Source organism: Chamaea fasciata, unplaced genomic scaffold (assembly GCF_029207755.1).
Source record: "Chamaea fasciata isolate MVZ Bird 193981 ecotype frontalis unplaced genomic scaffold, bChaFas1.0.hap1 SCAF_3, whole genome shotgun sequence".
Taxonomy (NCBI): Eukaryota; Metazoa; Chordata; class Aves; order Passeriformes; family Sylviidae; genus Chamaea; species Chamaea fasciata.
The window spans coordinates 89139311-89154986 of NW_027094088.1; the positions used below are offsets into that span (position 1 = coordinate 89139311).

The 15676-nt window shown below is 39.6% G+C and overlaps 1 protein-coding gene across 3 annotated transcripts in view; it reads right to left on the reverse strand.

The window, feature by feature from the left end:
- Positions 1-866: 866 nt before the first annotated feature.
- Positions 867-15676, reverse strand: part of ZNF451 (zinc finger protein 451) — a 37131-nt gene continuing 22321 nt past the window's right edge. For 2 of the 3 annotated variants that reach the window (XM_066179742.1, XM_066179743.1), the window contains exons 12-15: positions 14456-14586; positions 13143-13329; positions 4937-5011; positions 867-2914 (exon numbers count right to left, since the gene is read on the reverse strand). In XM_066179742.1, the coding sequence (XP_066035839.1) occupies positions 2844-2914; positions 4937-5011; positions 13143-13329; positions 14456-14586 (464 nt within the window). In that variant the 3' untranslated portion in view covers positions 867-2843. The remainder of the gene's footprint in view (positions 2915-4936; positions 5012-13142; positions 13330-14455; positions 14587-15676) is intronic. The other variant, XM_066179744.1, reaches the window with a different exon arrangement.

Consider the following 15676-nt stretch of genomic DNA (forward strand, 5'->3'; position numbering starts at 1 on the left):
ACTGACTTACTTGGCATCTCTCGTCTTTGAATATGACCAAAAAGGGATTTCATTTTGTAAGAACGTGGCACACAAAGCACCAAAAAATTAAGAGCCTTATACCAATCTCAAGTTGTCACTGTTTCAGTTTTGTAAAACTTAACACATGCACCATACAGAAATTAAGAGCATTAAAATGAACAGCTGGTGGCAGTCAGGTGGAGATTAGACTTCTTCCTCATTAAAGATAAATACAAAGAAGCACGACTGAATTACTTTAGGCTAACTAAGGATGAACTCAAACATCACCACAAAAGTAAATGCTCTTGAAAAGGGCATGACAAATCACTTCTAGTACAAAGGTACTGGGCAAGCCCCTTTTAACAGACAGGTTGTGCTTGTAAACGCAGGCAGATTTCCCAGCATATGCAGGACAAACCTCAAAAATTTCAGCCAGTTAAACAAGACTCACTAGACAAAACCATTAAATTCTGAAACACATTTACAAGACAACTTTTCCAGTTGAAGGTGCTCAACCACAAGATGCTGGTGAGTAACAAGTCACATGCCTGTACATGTAGTGTTTTAAGAATCTAATTTTCTCAGTTCTTCTGGAAACAGAAGTATCACAATCCTGTCATGACAGAAAATTTCACACAGAAAAATTTGAGTTAAGAGAGAATCTCAAAGTGACCAAAGTTTTCAAAATGAGGTCAAATTTCAAGATGTTGCTAATTCTGAAGACTACTTTTATCATAAAAATAATAGAGAAACTAGAACTCTATTTAGTTGCAGTAATGACTGGGATTTGCCACTTGTTTTGGTAAGCAGATGACAAGGCCAATACAATGTGTTTAATAAGTGGAGTTTCAAGTATACAGAATATGTATGCACGCAGGATTTCTTTTTTTAATGCAATCACTTAAGTCATGACCCATGAATACAAGCAAACTTTACATTTATGACAGAATAAAATGTTTTCAGAAATAAAGCACATAATCAAATTCTCACATAGCAGACTCTGGAGAAGATGATCTACCCAGGTTTAAAACACCATTGAGTCAAAGAACTTTCTCAGACTGAAACATTTTTTCATGTGAAAGGAATTTGAAATGTTAGGATCTACATGGAAAAAACAAACAAACAAAAAACCCCCAGAACCCAAAAACAACACAAAACTACCCAATAACTTCTATAACTTGGATGGAGATACTTTTGAGGAGGGAAATTATTTTCTGTTTCGTTCCACCCTTTAACAGAAGCACTGGGTGAGAAAAATTCTGGAACTGATTTAAGCTTGAGTCAGTAGCTAAAGACAACTCAAAATCTCCCAGAATAGGGCTTGCTTTCTCAGCAGCAATGTGAACAGGAGTACAATTAATCCAAGCAGCAGGCACAAGGGAAAACCACTAAGAGGTCTTGCTCACCCTTTGACACTTGAGAGTCACATTCAAATGCACTGTGAGTGTTTAAACCATTTTCTGGCATTTGAACAGTTTCTTCAGGCTGTACGACTGGTAATGAGTGCAGAGATACCTCATTAGATTCCTCATTCATTCTACTTGCTTCAGAGATAGCAATTGTATCAGAGTAGTGATTAGAAATAAACCAGTGTCAGTCTTCCAGCTTTTCTAACCATGATGACAAATAGCTATAGTTATGCTAACTCTTTGGAAAAGAGAGAAAAATTCAGCCTTCCCCACATCTTATTCTCCACAAACAATATCATAGCATAATGAGTATTTAAGGATACAGCAGGTAGAAGCAAACTTGCAAGGTGAGTGAATCATAAAAAAGAATTTAAGCTGACATTTTATTACATTGAGATTTCTTACTGATTGACAGCAATCATTAACTGAAGGATAATAGGCTGGTAAAGCTGGACAGTTTGCATAGGTATTTTTAAACAAAACTGAGAAAAGTGACAGATCATTTTAAACACAGAAATAATTTCACTTAAAATAAAGAGAGTACAAAAATAATTAGCACATTTACATTCATTTTTCCAATGCCACCTCTTCATGAATAGAAGAGAGCAAAGACCATAGTATACAGAAATATTACAGTTTAACTCTTCTCACAGGTATTCCAAACAGAAACTAGGAAGTTTATTTAGATTCTGTTCCCTTAAAAGGTTGTTCCTGCCTCAGGTAAGGGAGAGGCAATTAAGTTGTCAAACTTTAAGCCATCAAATCCAAATACTCTACCACTATTGAAAAAAACCCAAACACATTTATAAAAACAAAGCTGGTAAACTAACTGTACAGCCTGTGGTCCTGATTCTGACATTATAACAAACAGGACAGAGACAAAATTATGGCCTATAAAGTAAGACCAGCCACAGGCAACAGTTAGGCCATATGTTCAACAACCCTGGGATCTAAGCTTCTCTTTATAACAAGATTAGCCAGGCAAATCTGAGATAACTGGAGTTTACTATTTTTATCTGTTGCAAAGACCACATGAAAAATTAAAAAAAGACAATGACATCTTATGACAAAAAAATTAAATACAAGAACCAACTTAAGAAAAAAAACCCTGAACAACCAGGAACTTCAAAACACCTAGTAAGACCAGCCTACTAATTAGGCAACAATTTTCAACAGCTAAATTAGAAAGACTTAGTCATCACCCCTCAGAAACATATATGAAAAGGCTTAAAAATTTATTTTTATCAAACATAACACATTGCAGTGAATATGAATAAACTCCAGCTGTTCATCAGAATGACAGAGGACATCAGATTATAAATCTAACAGAGATTTAGAAAGTAGCATTTCTGAACTCTTGTAAATAGATGAACAAGCTTCCATTTTTGTGAGCAGTTCTGATGGCATGGTGTTAGTGTACTGAAGTATGTTCATTTACATCTCCTCAAGGCTCCTCTTGATAGCTTCTTGTAGCTCTGCATCTTGCAGTTCTACATCTTGCAGTTCTGCATAAACAAAAAAAGACTGTAATCTCAAACTGCAGCTGATAGCTAGCCATAAACACAACTACTTTAATATTACTACAAAAAGCATGAACTTACTTCTGTGGGCAATGTCAGTAGACTACAAAAAAACCCTAAGAAACAGATGAAAGTATTTTCTCTCCTTCTGTTTTATGTTATCTTTTCAACACTACAAAATATGGAAAAAACCTCTCCAACTTTTCACTGTGTTAACCAGGAGCAGCCCAGTGATTAGTTAAAGACCATAATGCAAATACATATTAACTGGTCAAAATAATAGCCAGATTAGAATCCATATGTATGCACCAATAAAAAGAAACGAAGTATTAAAACAAAACACAGACACACACATAACAAGCAGAGAGGTTTCAGTATTTTCATTCCATTATCCAGAGATGCCCATACCTACATTCTGACTTGGCACCAGTATTGTCACTCTGACTAGGTTGGCCAGCCCAGTAGATAAAAATTCATTATCAGCAGTAAGCATAGTCTAGATCAGGGCTGTAACAGTTTTGATGGTGGGGAGGAAAATCACATTGCACTCATCTGACTTCTTAACAATCTCAAGCAACTTCCATGATACTCAAAAAAGAAACTCTTGGTTTTTTCATTGCATTTAGATTGTTTTTGGTGTTAGCGATCAAATACCATAAATTCAACAAGGTTTGTACATACAGCAAATATTAATATCAATAATTTAGCTGGAAAAATTAAAGCAGCTTTCAGACACACTGTCATTCATGAATTAGTCATCTGCTTTAGGAGGACACAAGCACATCCTATTAAAAAGAAAGATCTGTCTGTTCTTATGAAAAAGGTAACAGAATTTTAGAACTTTAATAATTGTTGGGCTGTTTTATGCAAGGCTGAGATTTGGAACAGAGATCGTATCACTGACTGCTCCCTCATGCATCTGGACTTTCCTGCAATATCCAGAGATACTGATCAGGGAGAGCTGCTTAAAGAAAAATATTATATGGTCACAGAAACAAACAAAAACAAACAAACAAGGACAGAAAACCATTTGCAGACAACTGCTTGCAATAAAGTACGTTATTTAGCCACTAAGCCTGTGCAAAAATCCAGAATAAGGTCCAAGCTGTGACTCATCTGAAGCCAGGCTGCTTCATAAGGTCAGATGCCTCTGCACTGCAGCATCAGAAGTGGCACCTCCTGCATGCACCAGATGCCACTGCTATCCTAGTACTAGGTGGGCCTGAATGCACCAAACTTTCAGTGCTGGAGATGAATGTGGATATTTAACAACAGTATTCAGTAACAGCTGGTAAACTCAGCTTACAACTGAGTAAGTTCTAGGAACATAAGATTCAGTTATCAGTTTTATCACTGACCTTACACAACATTTTTGGTGGGGTTTTTTTTGGGTTTTTTTTTAGTTTGTTTTGTTTCTGTCAGGTGGAGGTGCAGAATCAAGTCTTTCAACAATAAATTATTTTCTAAATACACTGTGGTCTGTCACCAAAAATGCATGACTACATCGAACACCACCAGTAAGCTCAACAGCAAACGGATGAAAACAATTTCAAATAATTTAAGATAGGATGTGAGCAGACAGATGTGATGCTGATTCAACCGTGTGCATAACTCTGCAGCTCTTTCAGGAGACCAGAGTGCTTTATTGTGAAATGATAACTAATCTTGACTTATTTATTCAGAAGTTCAACTATTTAGTCAATAGTTCTGCTCTGAGACAACACAGTCATATTAAACTGGTACTAAGTGAACTCAGACAAGTCTTTAATTGATCAGTACCCTGTGGTATCCAATGAAATAGATTTTTAGTCTGCTGGCATACTTTTCAGGTTAGGAATTTTTTTATTTATAACTCATCACAGCATTCTTCACTACTCAAGACTGCCCAGCATAGTTTAGAGAGTATTCCAAAGAGGTCACTTGCTGTAAAACTGATTATAAGCTTAATTTCTGTATCTTCCATAACTGATAGTGCTCTTGAACACAGAAAAGTAAAAACTGACAGACCTTCCTGTTTGTTTATTTCTTCTAAGCTCCGCTTCACTGTTTCTTTCATATCGTCATCCTCTTCACTATCTGAACCTTAAATGCACAAATGAAATAAATTTCACATTACTTCTAATAAAGATACTGACAGCCTCTCTTGCATTTCTCTTACCATAACACTGATTTGAGGAATACACTTGTTATGATCTAAAAAAATCAAGATAAAAATACATTCCAGTGGTAGTTTAAGACAGCAACTCAAGAGACAGTTATTTTTCAGCCACCTTCTTCCCCTTCTCCCCATAATCGAGAGGCAGATTGCTTCAATTTTTCATAATGTTAAAGCAGTAACAAGAAACAGGTGCAGAAGCTACTGTGTCTACTGACATTTGTGCATATTTTCCGTAATATTCAGTTATTAAAAAATGACTCACTTTCTATATATTTCTCACTTTCTATAAAATGTAGCAAGGATTTAATTATGGAAAGAAGTGTCTTAGCGTGTCTCTGCCTACACACGACTGCAGCTGTATTTTATTGCCCAAATACTGCATTTGAACAATGGAGTGCTAAAACTCAACTGAGCAGTGCGATTCAGCGGATGTTGCTGTTGAAGTCTCATATAAGCAGAAAGTTCATAGACTTGGTTTAATCTATTAATTCACCACAACCCAGCCCAGCCAAAACTCCACAACCTTTCCCTTTCTTAATAACTCTTCACAAGGCTGGCTTCCAGCTCCAGAAGGATGGCTTTATTTTTAAGTGTCTAGTAAGGATTTGTGTACCTAAAGTGGTGTGGGGTTTGGTTGGTTGGTTTATTTTTGTTGGTTGATTTTTTTTCCCCCATTAAACAGAGGCGCAGTAAAGTACAGGTTAAAAACCAAGCCAATGAGTCACGTTATGCGTTCATTCTCCTCCTGCTACAGGCTATTGCTATTTTGGGTCATGGTCTCTGTAATGAAGTCTTACAGTATTACAAGGTAAACAACAAGGTCTACAGTCATACCAACAGAAGCACTCCCTTGAAGTCATCATTAATATATCAGCGTACTTCTGATTACATTAACCAGCAAAGAACTTTCCGATATGGCCATCTAATTTACTGACTGTGTGACTTCTGGCAGTTTGAATCACCCAACTTAGCTATTCAAGTTGTCAGGTATGTTTTCCAAAACCTGACACACAACCTGTTTGAGCAGAACCTTGCTGACTTTCCCAATTCCAGGAATAAAAATTCCAACAGCTGGTGTCAAACAGTGATCAGCAGCCCAAAAAGATGTCAGAAATAGAGAGTTAAAATGGTATTTCTCCACTCACTTGGCAGACTGACAGTGAACTCTTTTTGGAGCTGCCTACTATTTCTGAGCAGGAGAGATACTAATTTTTACATCATTTTCCAAAGCAAAGCAGAATCCACACCCCTCCTCCCCCCAGAGCAATCACTACAATTACTAATGAAAGGGAGCAAAAAGCGCAAAGGAAAGGCTTTTCCCAAGTGGCTTCTCCCTATTAACTATCCTTTTAATCTTCCAGCCTGGAAGACATGTCAGACCACTCTAAAAAGTTTTATACCTGTTAGAGGTGGAACAGTTGAAGTAATCACTGCCTAACTCAATTCTCGGCATAAGAACACATGACATAAAAACACTTCTATGGATGGGGCATCCACAGCTTTTCTTGGCAACTGGTCAAGTGTCTCACTACCATCCGAGTAAATGATTTCTTCCTACCATCTAATCCAAATCTTCCTTCTTTTAGCACAAAACCATTCCCCCTTGTCTTGTCACTATTTACCCATTTAAGAAGTCCCTCTTTTTTATAAGCCCCCTTTAAATACTGGAAGGCCACAATGTGATCTCCTCAGAGCCTTCTCTTCTCCAGGCTGAACAACCATAACACTCTCAGCCTTTCTTTCCAGCTCTCTGATCATCTTTGTGGCCTCCTCTGGACCTGTTTCAACAGGTCCATGTCTTTCTTGTGCTGAGGACCCCAGAACCGCAAACAGCACTACTGGTGGGGTCTCATGAGGGCAGAGGGGAGGAGGAGAATCCTCTCCCCTGACCTGCTGGTCACTCCTCTTTTGATGCACCCCAAGATGCAGTTGGCCTTCTGGGCTGTGACCGCACACTGTTGGCTCATGTCCAGATTTCCATCCCTGAGAACTGTGAAGTCCATCTCCATTGCTCTGTTCACATGCAGTCCTTCTCCCAGGCTGTACTCACGTCTGGAATTACCCCAACCCAGGTGCAGCACCTTGCACTTGGCCTTTTTGAACTTCATAAGGTTCTCATGGGCCCACTTCTCAAGTTTGTCCAGGCCTTCCTGGATGACATCTCATCCTCTAGGTGTGTCAATTGCACTGCTCAGCTTCATGTCATATGCAAACCTGCTGAGGGTGCCCTCCCTTCCACTGTCTGTATCACTAATGAAGAGACTGAAGAGCAAGAGTCCCAGGACACTTGTCACCAGCCTCCACTTTGACATGGAGCCACTGACCACAGCTCTCTGGCTATGTCCATCCAGCCAACTCCATACCCACTGGCAAGTCCATCCGTCAAATCCACATCTCTCCAATTTGGAGATAAGGATGTCATGTGGGACGGTGCCAAGGCCTTACAAAAATCCAGGCAGATGATATCACAGCCTTCCCTTGTCAACCATTGCAGTTGGTCCACCATAAAAGGCCACCAGACTGGTCAGGCAATGTCAGAGAATGGTGGAAACTGGATGAGACCTCTGGAAGTCATATTGTCCAGCCTCCCAGCTCCATCAGAATCATCTACTGCCCAGGACTATGTCCAGATGGCTTCTGAGTATTAATGAATAGACAGTGTAGTGAGGAGCTCCCATCTTGTTAGATATGACCTTACTGAATAAAGTGGAAGGATCACCTTCCTCAACCTGCTGGCAACAATCTTCCTAATGTAGCCCAGGGTACTGCTGGACCTCCTAGCCACCAGAGCACACACTAGCTGGTCATGGTCACTCATGGTCAACTTGGTATCCACCAGGGCCCACCAGGTCCATCCCTGCAAAGCTGTTTCCCAGCTGGTTGACTCCTGGTCAGCATATATTGATGCTTGCGGCTGTTTCTCCCCAGACGCAGAACTCTGCACTTCCCCCTGTTGAACTTCATGAGATTCACTGTCAGGCCACTTCTGCCCTGTCAAGGCTCCTCTGGATGGCAGCAGAGTTCCTGTGGTGTACAAACTGCCACTCCCAGTTCTGTGTCATCAACACACTGGCTGTAGGTATACTCTGCCCCATTATCTAAGTCATTAACAGACATTAAATAGGATCAGTTCCAGTACTGGGACACAGCTGGTTCCTGACACCCATCTGAACTTCATGCCATTGATCACCATGTTCCAGGTCTGGCTGTTCAGCCAGTTTTCAATCCACCTCAGTTTTCTCAACCAGCCCACAATTTGTCAGCATATATCCTGATACTGCTGGCATCTTCTAATGAAGAATGTTTAATTTGGAGAAATCGGGCATGTCCTGTCCCTCTTGTTAAAATGCACAGCACAGAATATAGCTCCTAACTCTTCTGGTGTCAGAGAAAAAGCAGCTGTCCAGTTTCAGAGGCAAGAGATCTCTAAGATCTCTAATATTACACTCTAGTACATTTTGTCAAATACACATCAGCTAAGAACCTCTAACTCTACCTGTTCTTTCAAAAGAAATCCTATTGCTCACTATCATCCTCGCATACTGACATATTCCTGCTGGAAAAATGAGAAAACAGGAAAGCAAACTCTGGATGAATACAGAGCTCAGAGTGATTTTTTTGACATTCCACATGTCTCTCAGAAACCTGTTCTGGGGAGAGACTGGTAACTTTCACAGAATGCAAGCGCCACCCACTGTCCTGCCATCAAAGCACCACAGTTTGAATTTGGATTAATTGCCCACACAGCTCATGGCATCCCCTCACTGTATCTGATCTTCTTCTTTTGCAACCTCCCCAGTTACCACCAACCCTTTCATAATTTCCATTGGGTTTACCACCAGACTCAATTTCCCTTCCCCAGCCTTCCTCCTGCTCCCTTACCACACAAGACATCTCTTGTCTAATGTATAGTGTCACACTCCACCTCCACTTCTCTCCCAAAACACTCCTCTCAGTCTTTTCAGTAACTCGCAGACTCACCTGCCTCTTTTCCATTCCAATGTACAGAGACACTATCTCTCACACGACCCTACCCCTCCAACAACCGACCCTTCTCCTCCTACAGCTGATATCTGGAGTTTTAGTGCTACCTTATGGATATAATTTGTTAACTCATTCAGGATCCCAGAAATTACTTAGCCAAAATCTTTAGATCAGTACCCCATCCTTACCCTTGTTAGCAATCACATCTGGTATGTGTGGCCATGCTGCCTTTAAAATACTGTTTCCTTGGCTTCCAGAATCTTTCTTTTATTCCTTTTTTCCTATGCCCCTGGAGGATCCTTCCCACGTACTCTTCCCCAGTACTTACTGCTCTAATCTCTCTTCATATCAAGATAATATCATCTGTAATATCATCTGTAAATACAAGTACAGCTACTTCCCACTGAGGGTTACCACCTTACAAGACCTCTCTTCCTCCATGCAAAGCAAGCTTCACTCTGTGTATCTCTGCCTACAGTTGCTCATTCAAGTGTAAGACAAATAAAAATAAAGCTCTCGAGCTGCCGCTCTCCTCCAACTGCATTTCTTGGAAACTGTGGCAAATATAACGATGGTCACTCAGACTTTCATCTAACCTTTATCTTAGACTCCTATCTCAAACTCAAAGCCAGATTTAAGCTAAACCTCAAGAATTTTTTTGTATGATCTGAGTGGTGAGGTCTTTCCAGCTCATCCACTGGCCTACAATTATTGTTCAGGCTCATTATCTTAGGTCTTAGTACACTGCTTTCTCCCTAGGGCATATACATACAAGAGGTGCCACTGACATACCAAACCCAGTAGTAACTTCCTGCTGTAGCTAAACACAAGGTTACAACTGAAGGGTGACTTTCTTATCACTCTCTACTGCAATAAGCTGTGGCTGCTATAATAAAGGAACATATTACGACAGAAACTGTAATTTCATTAATGGTGTATCACTCTGCAGATGCTCATGCCCTTCACATTCAGTTTCACATACAGGGAACTGGGGGGCTGGAGGCTGTGACCTAACTTTAGTCACTTGCAATCTGTGTTAACTAAAGGTTTGGAAAAAGCAGAGATGCAAGAAAAGTAGCATTCACTGGGGACCTCAAACTGGACCACACATGGATTTTCACCCATGAAAATCTCCATTATGGAGAAGTAAACCAACTATTCTCAGTGTCTTCTATAAATCTGTTCTTCTGCCCTCTTAAATTCTTTTGTTGGTTGTATGTAAAACAAAAGCTGTTGGGCATGGTGGGGCTCGGAAGCTTAGGAGCATTCATTAAAATTAACTGAAATCCTGCTCTTCCAAACATAAAAGCTCTCACAGAAGCTGCATTTAGTAGTATTTAAACACTTTAGGCAAGAGTAGCAGATTGAAGACATAGGCTGGCAGCTTCATTTGGAGCACAGTGAAATGTACTTTATGGGTCAGTGAAAGAGGTATGGTGGCTCTTTGGCAGACAACACTATATTCAGTACACCACTGATTTTGACAGGCTCATGAGACAGACTGGCTCTTCAAAAGAAAGGACAAGAAACACTTCCAAAAAATTGCTATAATTTAAGAGTCTGTTTTATGTCAGAGCTCAGTCACTGAAGGATCCAATTTGAACATAACTGGAAGAAATAGTGTTAAACGAAAGACATCAACTTACACAAAAATAACTTGTCAACCAAAAAGTTGTGGCATTCCTGTCAGTGTCCAGATGGATATGATGACCCTGACCTACCAAAAGCTTTGCCCTCGACACTGTCCAGCATTCATTAAAAGTGTACCTTCAACACACAGAATATTATCAAGATACAGACAATGGAATAATGATATTTTCCTGCACACTACAATTCTTTTGTTATAAAGGAAGAAATTTAAAACTCTTCTCTTCAGCCCTTCCCAAACCACTCGGTTAACACGCATGAAGCTCTTGTCATATGTTGCGGCTTCAGCATAAAAACAAAAACCTTCTTCATTTATGATGAACTCAGGCTTAGCAGCAGCAGAGAAGAAGAATGCCTACTCTTTCCATACCTCAAAGAAAGTTCAAGCATCTCGTCCAGCCAAGGGTTTCCTATACTAACATACAGTTGGTATTGTATTGCAACATCTGCAAAAAAAATTATTTTTATTTATTTATTTTAAAATGACTGCAGTGCTACATTTCCCACAGCAGTTGTGCTGGCAAAACTGTTCAAAAGATGCACTTGTCAGATTGCCACATCCAAACGTAATCCAGGTGCTCATAAGCTAATGATAGCTCTGTGAAGGTGATTTAGGGAAAGAGCTTTTTCATTTCGCAGCTCACCCAATACCAACAACGGTCTGATATTTTTCAACATGATTCTCTGTCCTGTTTCTCACTTAATTCTCTCTCCAGAATAATAGCCACAGGCTTGAGAAAGCCACAAAGCAAGCAATTCTTGTTTGCATTTCCTTATACTCAGCTTTTCTGTAACAGATCAACAAGTTATACCAGCCTATGATACACTGCCTGAGTTTCCATCTCAACCCTCCAATAATGGCTCTGCCACATTAAGACTTGTGAATGATGGCTGACACTGCTGAGCCACACAATATGTGTGTACTACGTGGTGGCTTTATCTTTTTAAAGAAAAACCTCTACAAACTCTGGGTAACAACATCATCCCAATGCAGCAAATACAGACCTATTACCAACAGTGAATTTTCCAATATTCTGTTTTAATAGAGGATGGGGAGACAAAGGTAGCTCTTGCTGCCTGGGTCCCCTCTTGCTGACACTGACTAAAAAAGGGGACAATTTTGTTCCTTACAAGTTTGCTAAGGAATGCCAACAGCCAAAGGAATCATGTGTCATTCCATGAATTTCCTGTTTATGGATTTTCTTTTTCTAATGACCACACGTGTAACTTTAGTGGAACACACAATGAGCAGCCAGCCAGCATGTTAAGGTTTGCAGCCTCCAGGTAGGGCCAATTACCGTACTAGTAAATATTAACGTAGTAAAGGACATTAAAAGAAGTGTTAAATTAAGAAACTTCTAATGCCTGGGGTGGCCAGAAAACTCTGTAAGCACCTTTTCTGTATCAAAAGAACTTAAATCGATTCCAGCTCACCATATATAATTTCTTTTCAGAAAACTATTTAATTATCCTGTTTTTTTCCCTTTAATCAATCAATCAATGCCAATTCATCATTCAGAAAGAGCACTCCACTTTAATCTTCTTGGTGGAACAGCAGCACCATGTTATAGCTCTCATAAACCTGCATCGAGACTTGCAGCATAGGTTTTCAGAAAACAGTTTAGGGCTAATTCAGAAACAGCTGTCTGTAATATGCTCTTAATTTACAACCCTGCAAAACCTCAAGAAGAAGCCAGAAAAAGCAAAAATGTCTACAGAGAAATGTCAGGTCCTCTAGGGAAAACAGCAAAACACCATAAAATGCTAATAAGTATTAAAACTCATCTCAACTCCGGTACCCTTAGCATGAAAATGAGCTGGCTCAATCCTCTTCGATTATCCTATTTAAACCAGTGTGATCATTTTAGCATGCCATTAGAATCCAGCAATTTTAGAGAACTTAAAAATTTCCATTGAGATTTTTTTTCTCTGAGTGGATGTGTGAGTCATGTGCCAGTGAAGACAATTATCAAATTGAAGTAGGACAGGAGGTCAAAGTTAAAATAGACAGAAGTATTTTGAGAAATAATGATGCCTTAGCAGGGTCACATTTGTTTCAGACACAGCATAAATCAAGCCGAACAGATCTGAGTACAAACTGATAACTATGCACACAAGAGTGCTTTAAACAGCTTCTCTTTAACTAGAAAGGAGTTTTCAGACTCAAACATCAGTTTTGTCTCTTGCGATAATAAAGAATACAGGGATGACAGAGTTTGTTATATTGAATAAAAATGCTTAATTAAGTCTGTTTTCAAAACATACTCAAGCATAATGACTTTCTGATCAATTATTCATTGAAATACCACTACAATACAAGAAGCACCAAGCAACCATTTATGTTACCAGTGTAAGTGTTCCATTTTTTTATTGGAAAGAACTACTGTTTTACTGGATAAATTGTGTTTCATGTTTACTTTCTACCTTTTGTGGTATCTGAAATGCTGTTTAGCAAGGCACACATCATGTCTCCTTCAATGTGGTGAGGATTCAGGATGCGAGCTGACCGCTGGGTCATTTTAAATTGGTTTTCCAGTTCCAGGAAGCTTTTGTCTCCAGAAAGGACAGTGAAAGGAATTTGCTTGGGCAGGTGCTCATCCAGACGACCGGCCTATACAAAACAAATTACAAGTGTTGAACAGAGATCATCTTTTTATCTCATGGCATTTGGTTAGCTTTGCGCAAGACAGGTCTTCATTGCAAAGTTTTCTCCAGCAATTTATTCCTGCCTGTAAGATCCAAGCCACATTTATCCCACTGTGAATGGCACTGTTTCAAAAGTTTGACGCTCATTTCTTCTCTATATACAATAGATACTGGTGATGGCTACCAGAACAGTACAGATGGAGTAGGGAAAAAATTCCTAAAAAGCAGCCTTTTAGAAGTGTCTCTACATAAAACAAGTCATCTCTGCAGAGCATTTTAAGAGCAACATAAAAAGCATGATGAAACATAAAACCACTGTTGCAAGAATGTGCTTATACAGTTAGATAGGTACTGATTTATTTAACTGATAAAGCACTATATGGCCTCAAGCTGCACCTCAAGGGGAGGTTTATATTCTCACTGAAAAGGTTGCCAAGCATTGGAACAGGTAGCCCAGAGAAGCAGTGAAGTCACTACCCCTGGAAGTGTTCAGAAATCACATGGATATGGCACTTGAAGACATGGCTTAATGACAGTGGTAGTGCTGGGTTGATGGCTGGATTTGATGACCTAGAAGGTCTTTTCCAACCTTAAATCTATGATTCTATATTAGGAACATGAGTCCCCATGGCATCCCAGATTTTCTTCCCTCACCTGCACATCCCCAACCCTGCTCAAGCCCAAAGTCTACTGAATAAAGGCATTGCTCTTTCTCAGCTCAACAGGGTCTGTGAAATCAGCACCCATTCAACTCCATTGTTAAGATGGCTCGAGATACAGGCTACTCGAAGAGAGACAAAGGAGTTACAGTTAACAGAAACTGTAAGAAGTGCAGGTCTTTTATTCTTCATTCCCTAACCAGCTCCCTTCCCCTCCACAATACACTGCTGTCCTATTTGGGCTAATTTTTAACTCACTTCTCAGCCACCTGGCTTGACTCAGTCCAGTCTTATCATTCTTATAGGGGACAAAGAAATCTCATGGAAAGAATATAAAAATGTCATCTGCAATTAGTACTTAACATCAATAGCAGATACCATCTGCCACCCTTCCCTGGGTACAGGACACAAAGCAAGCACGGCCTAACTTACATGAACACAGAGAGCAAAGTCCGCTGCTTCTCTTCTGGTACTGCAACGTGGATGAAGAAAGAAACATCCAATCCTCTTAAGATAATTGTAAATTTTGCAATTCACTGGAGGCTTCCAGTTGCTGTATCCTCCTATACAGTGGAGAGGAATAACATTTAACAATAACAAAAAACCAAACACGAAAAACAAACAGACCATGGGTTTGGGCAGAAATGCTTCTATGAATTAAGCATGCAAGAAGGCAAAAGCAAATATAAAACTGTCTTTAAAGACAGAATTTATTTTGACCAATGTGAAAGGTAAGAAAAACATATAACTCAAATGCCCTCAGCTCTCTTGTTCTTTAGAGAGAAGGCAAAAAAAAGTAGATAGCCTGATGCTTCTCTATCAATTTTGTATAATTTGTTTTCTTCAATTCCTGAAAAACTTATCTTCTAGGTATCATGTGCTTTTAGACACAAGAACATGTTTTTCTCCAGTTTGAAGCACAATTACGGTTAATGTGCAGAATCAAAAGAGCTCTGGAAACAGTACAAGTAACAGAAATGCTTCCTTTAGGGAAACCTGTACTAGAGGAGTTACAGAATCAACATACACTATAACTGCCTGACACATTCCATGTCAGAACTCATTAAAAAGAGGATCCAAGAACAGGAGCAACAGCTGAGAGAAACGCTAGAGTCCTGACAGACCAATGGATGCAGTCAAGGATGAGCAAAATGAGCTACAACTGGGAAAACAGTGCAGAAATTTTCTAAACAGTATGCTAAGCATCTAGTTAGAGGCTGAGAAAATAGGTGGATAATAAAGATGAGCTGAGTAAAGTGTCTGCTGCAGACAAAACCAATACCAGACTGAAACAAGCTGCAAGGGAAAGGAAAGAAGCAGGAAGTCTCTCAAGAAGAGAGGAAAAACCAGAAGAGCTTGACCATAAAAATACATTTGACAATGTAAAAAGGCAAGCAAACGGAAGGACAATTTTACCAGAGTGACTTAAGAATTTTCTAACATTCCAATGGCTAAGAAATAATGGGTCTGCAACATGGAGCGAAAAACCTTGCTTTATCTGCTAGATGATAGAGTGGCTGGATATAAGAAAGGATTTTTAATGGAAAATGAAAGCAGTTACCGATGGCACCTCATGTGAGGACATGGGAAACCAATGCTCAAGTAAACAGGCTGCAGAAGATGGTTTATGCCAACATGCCCACCCACAGTCCA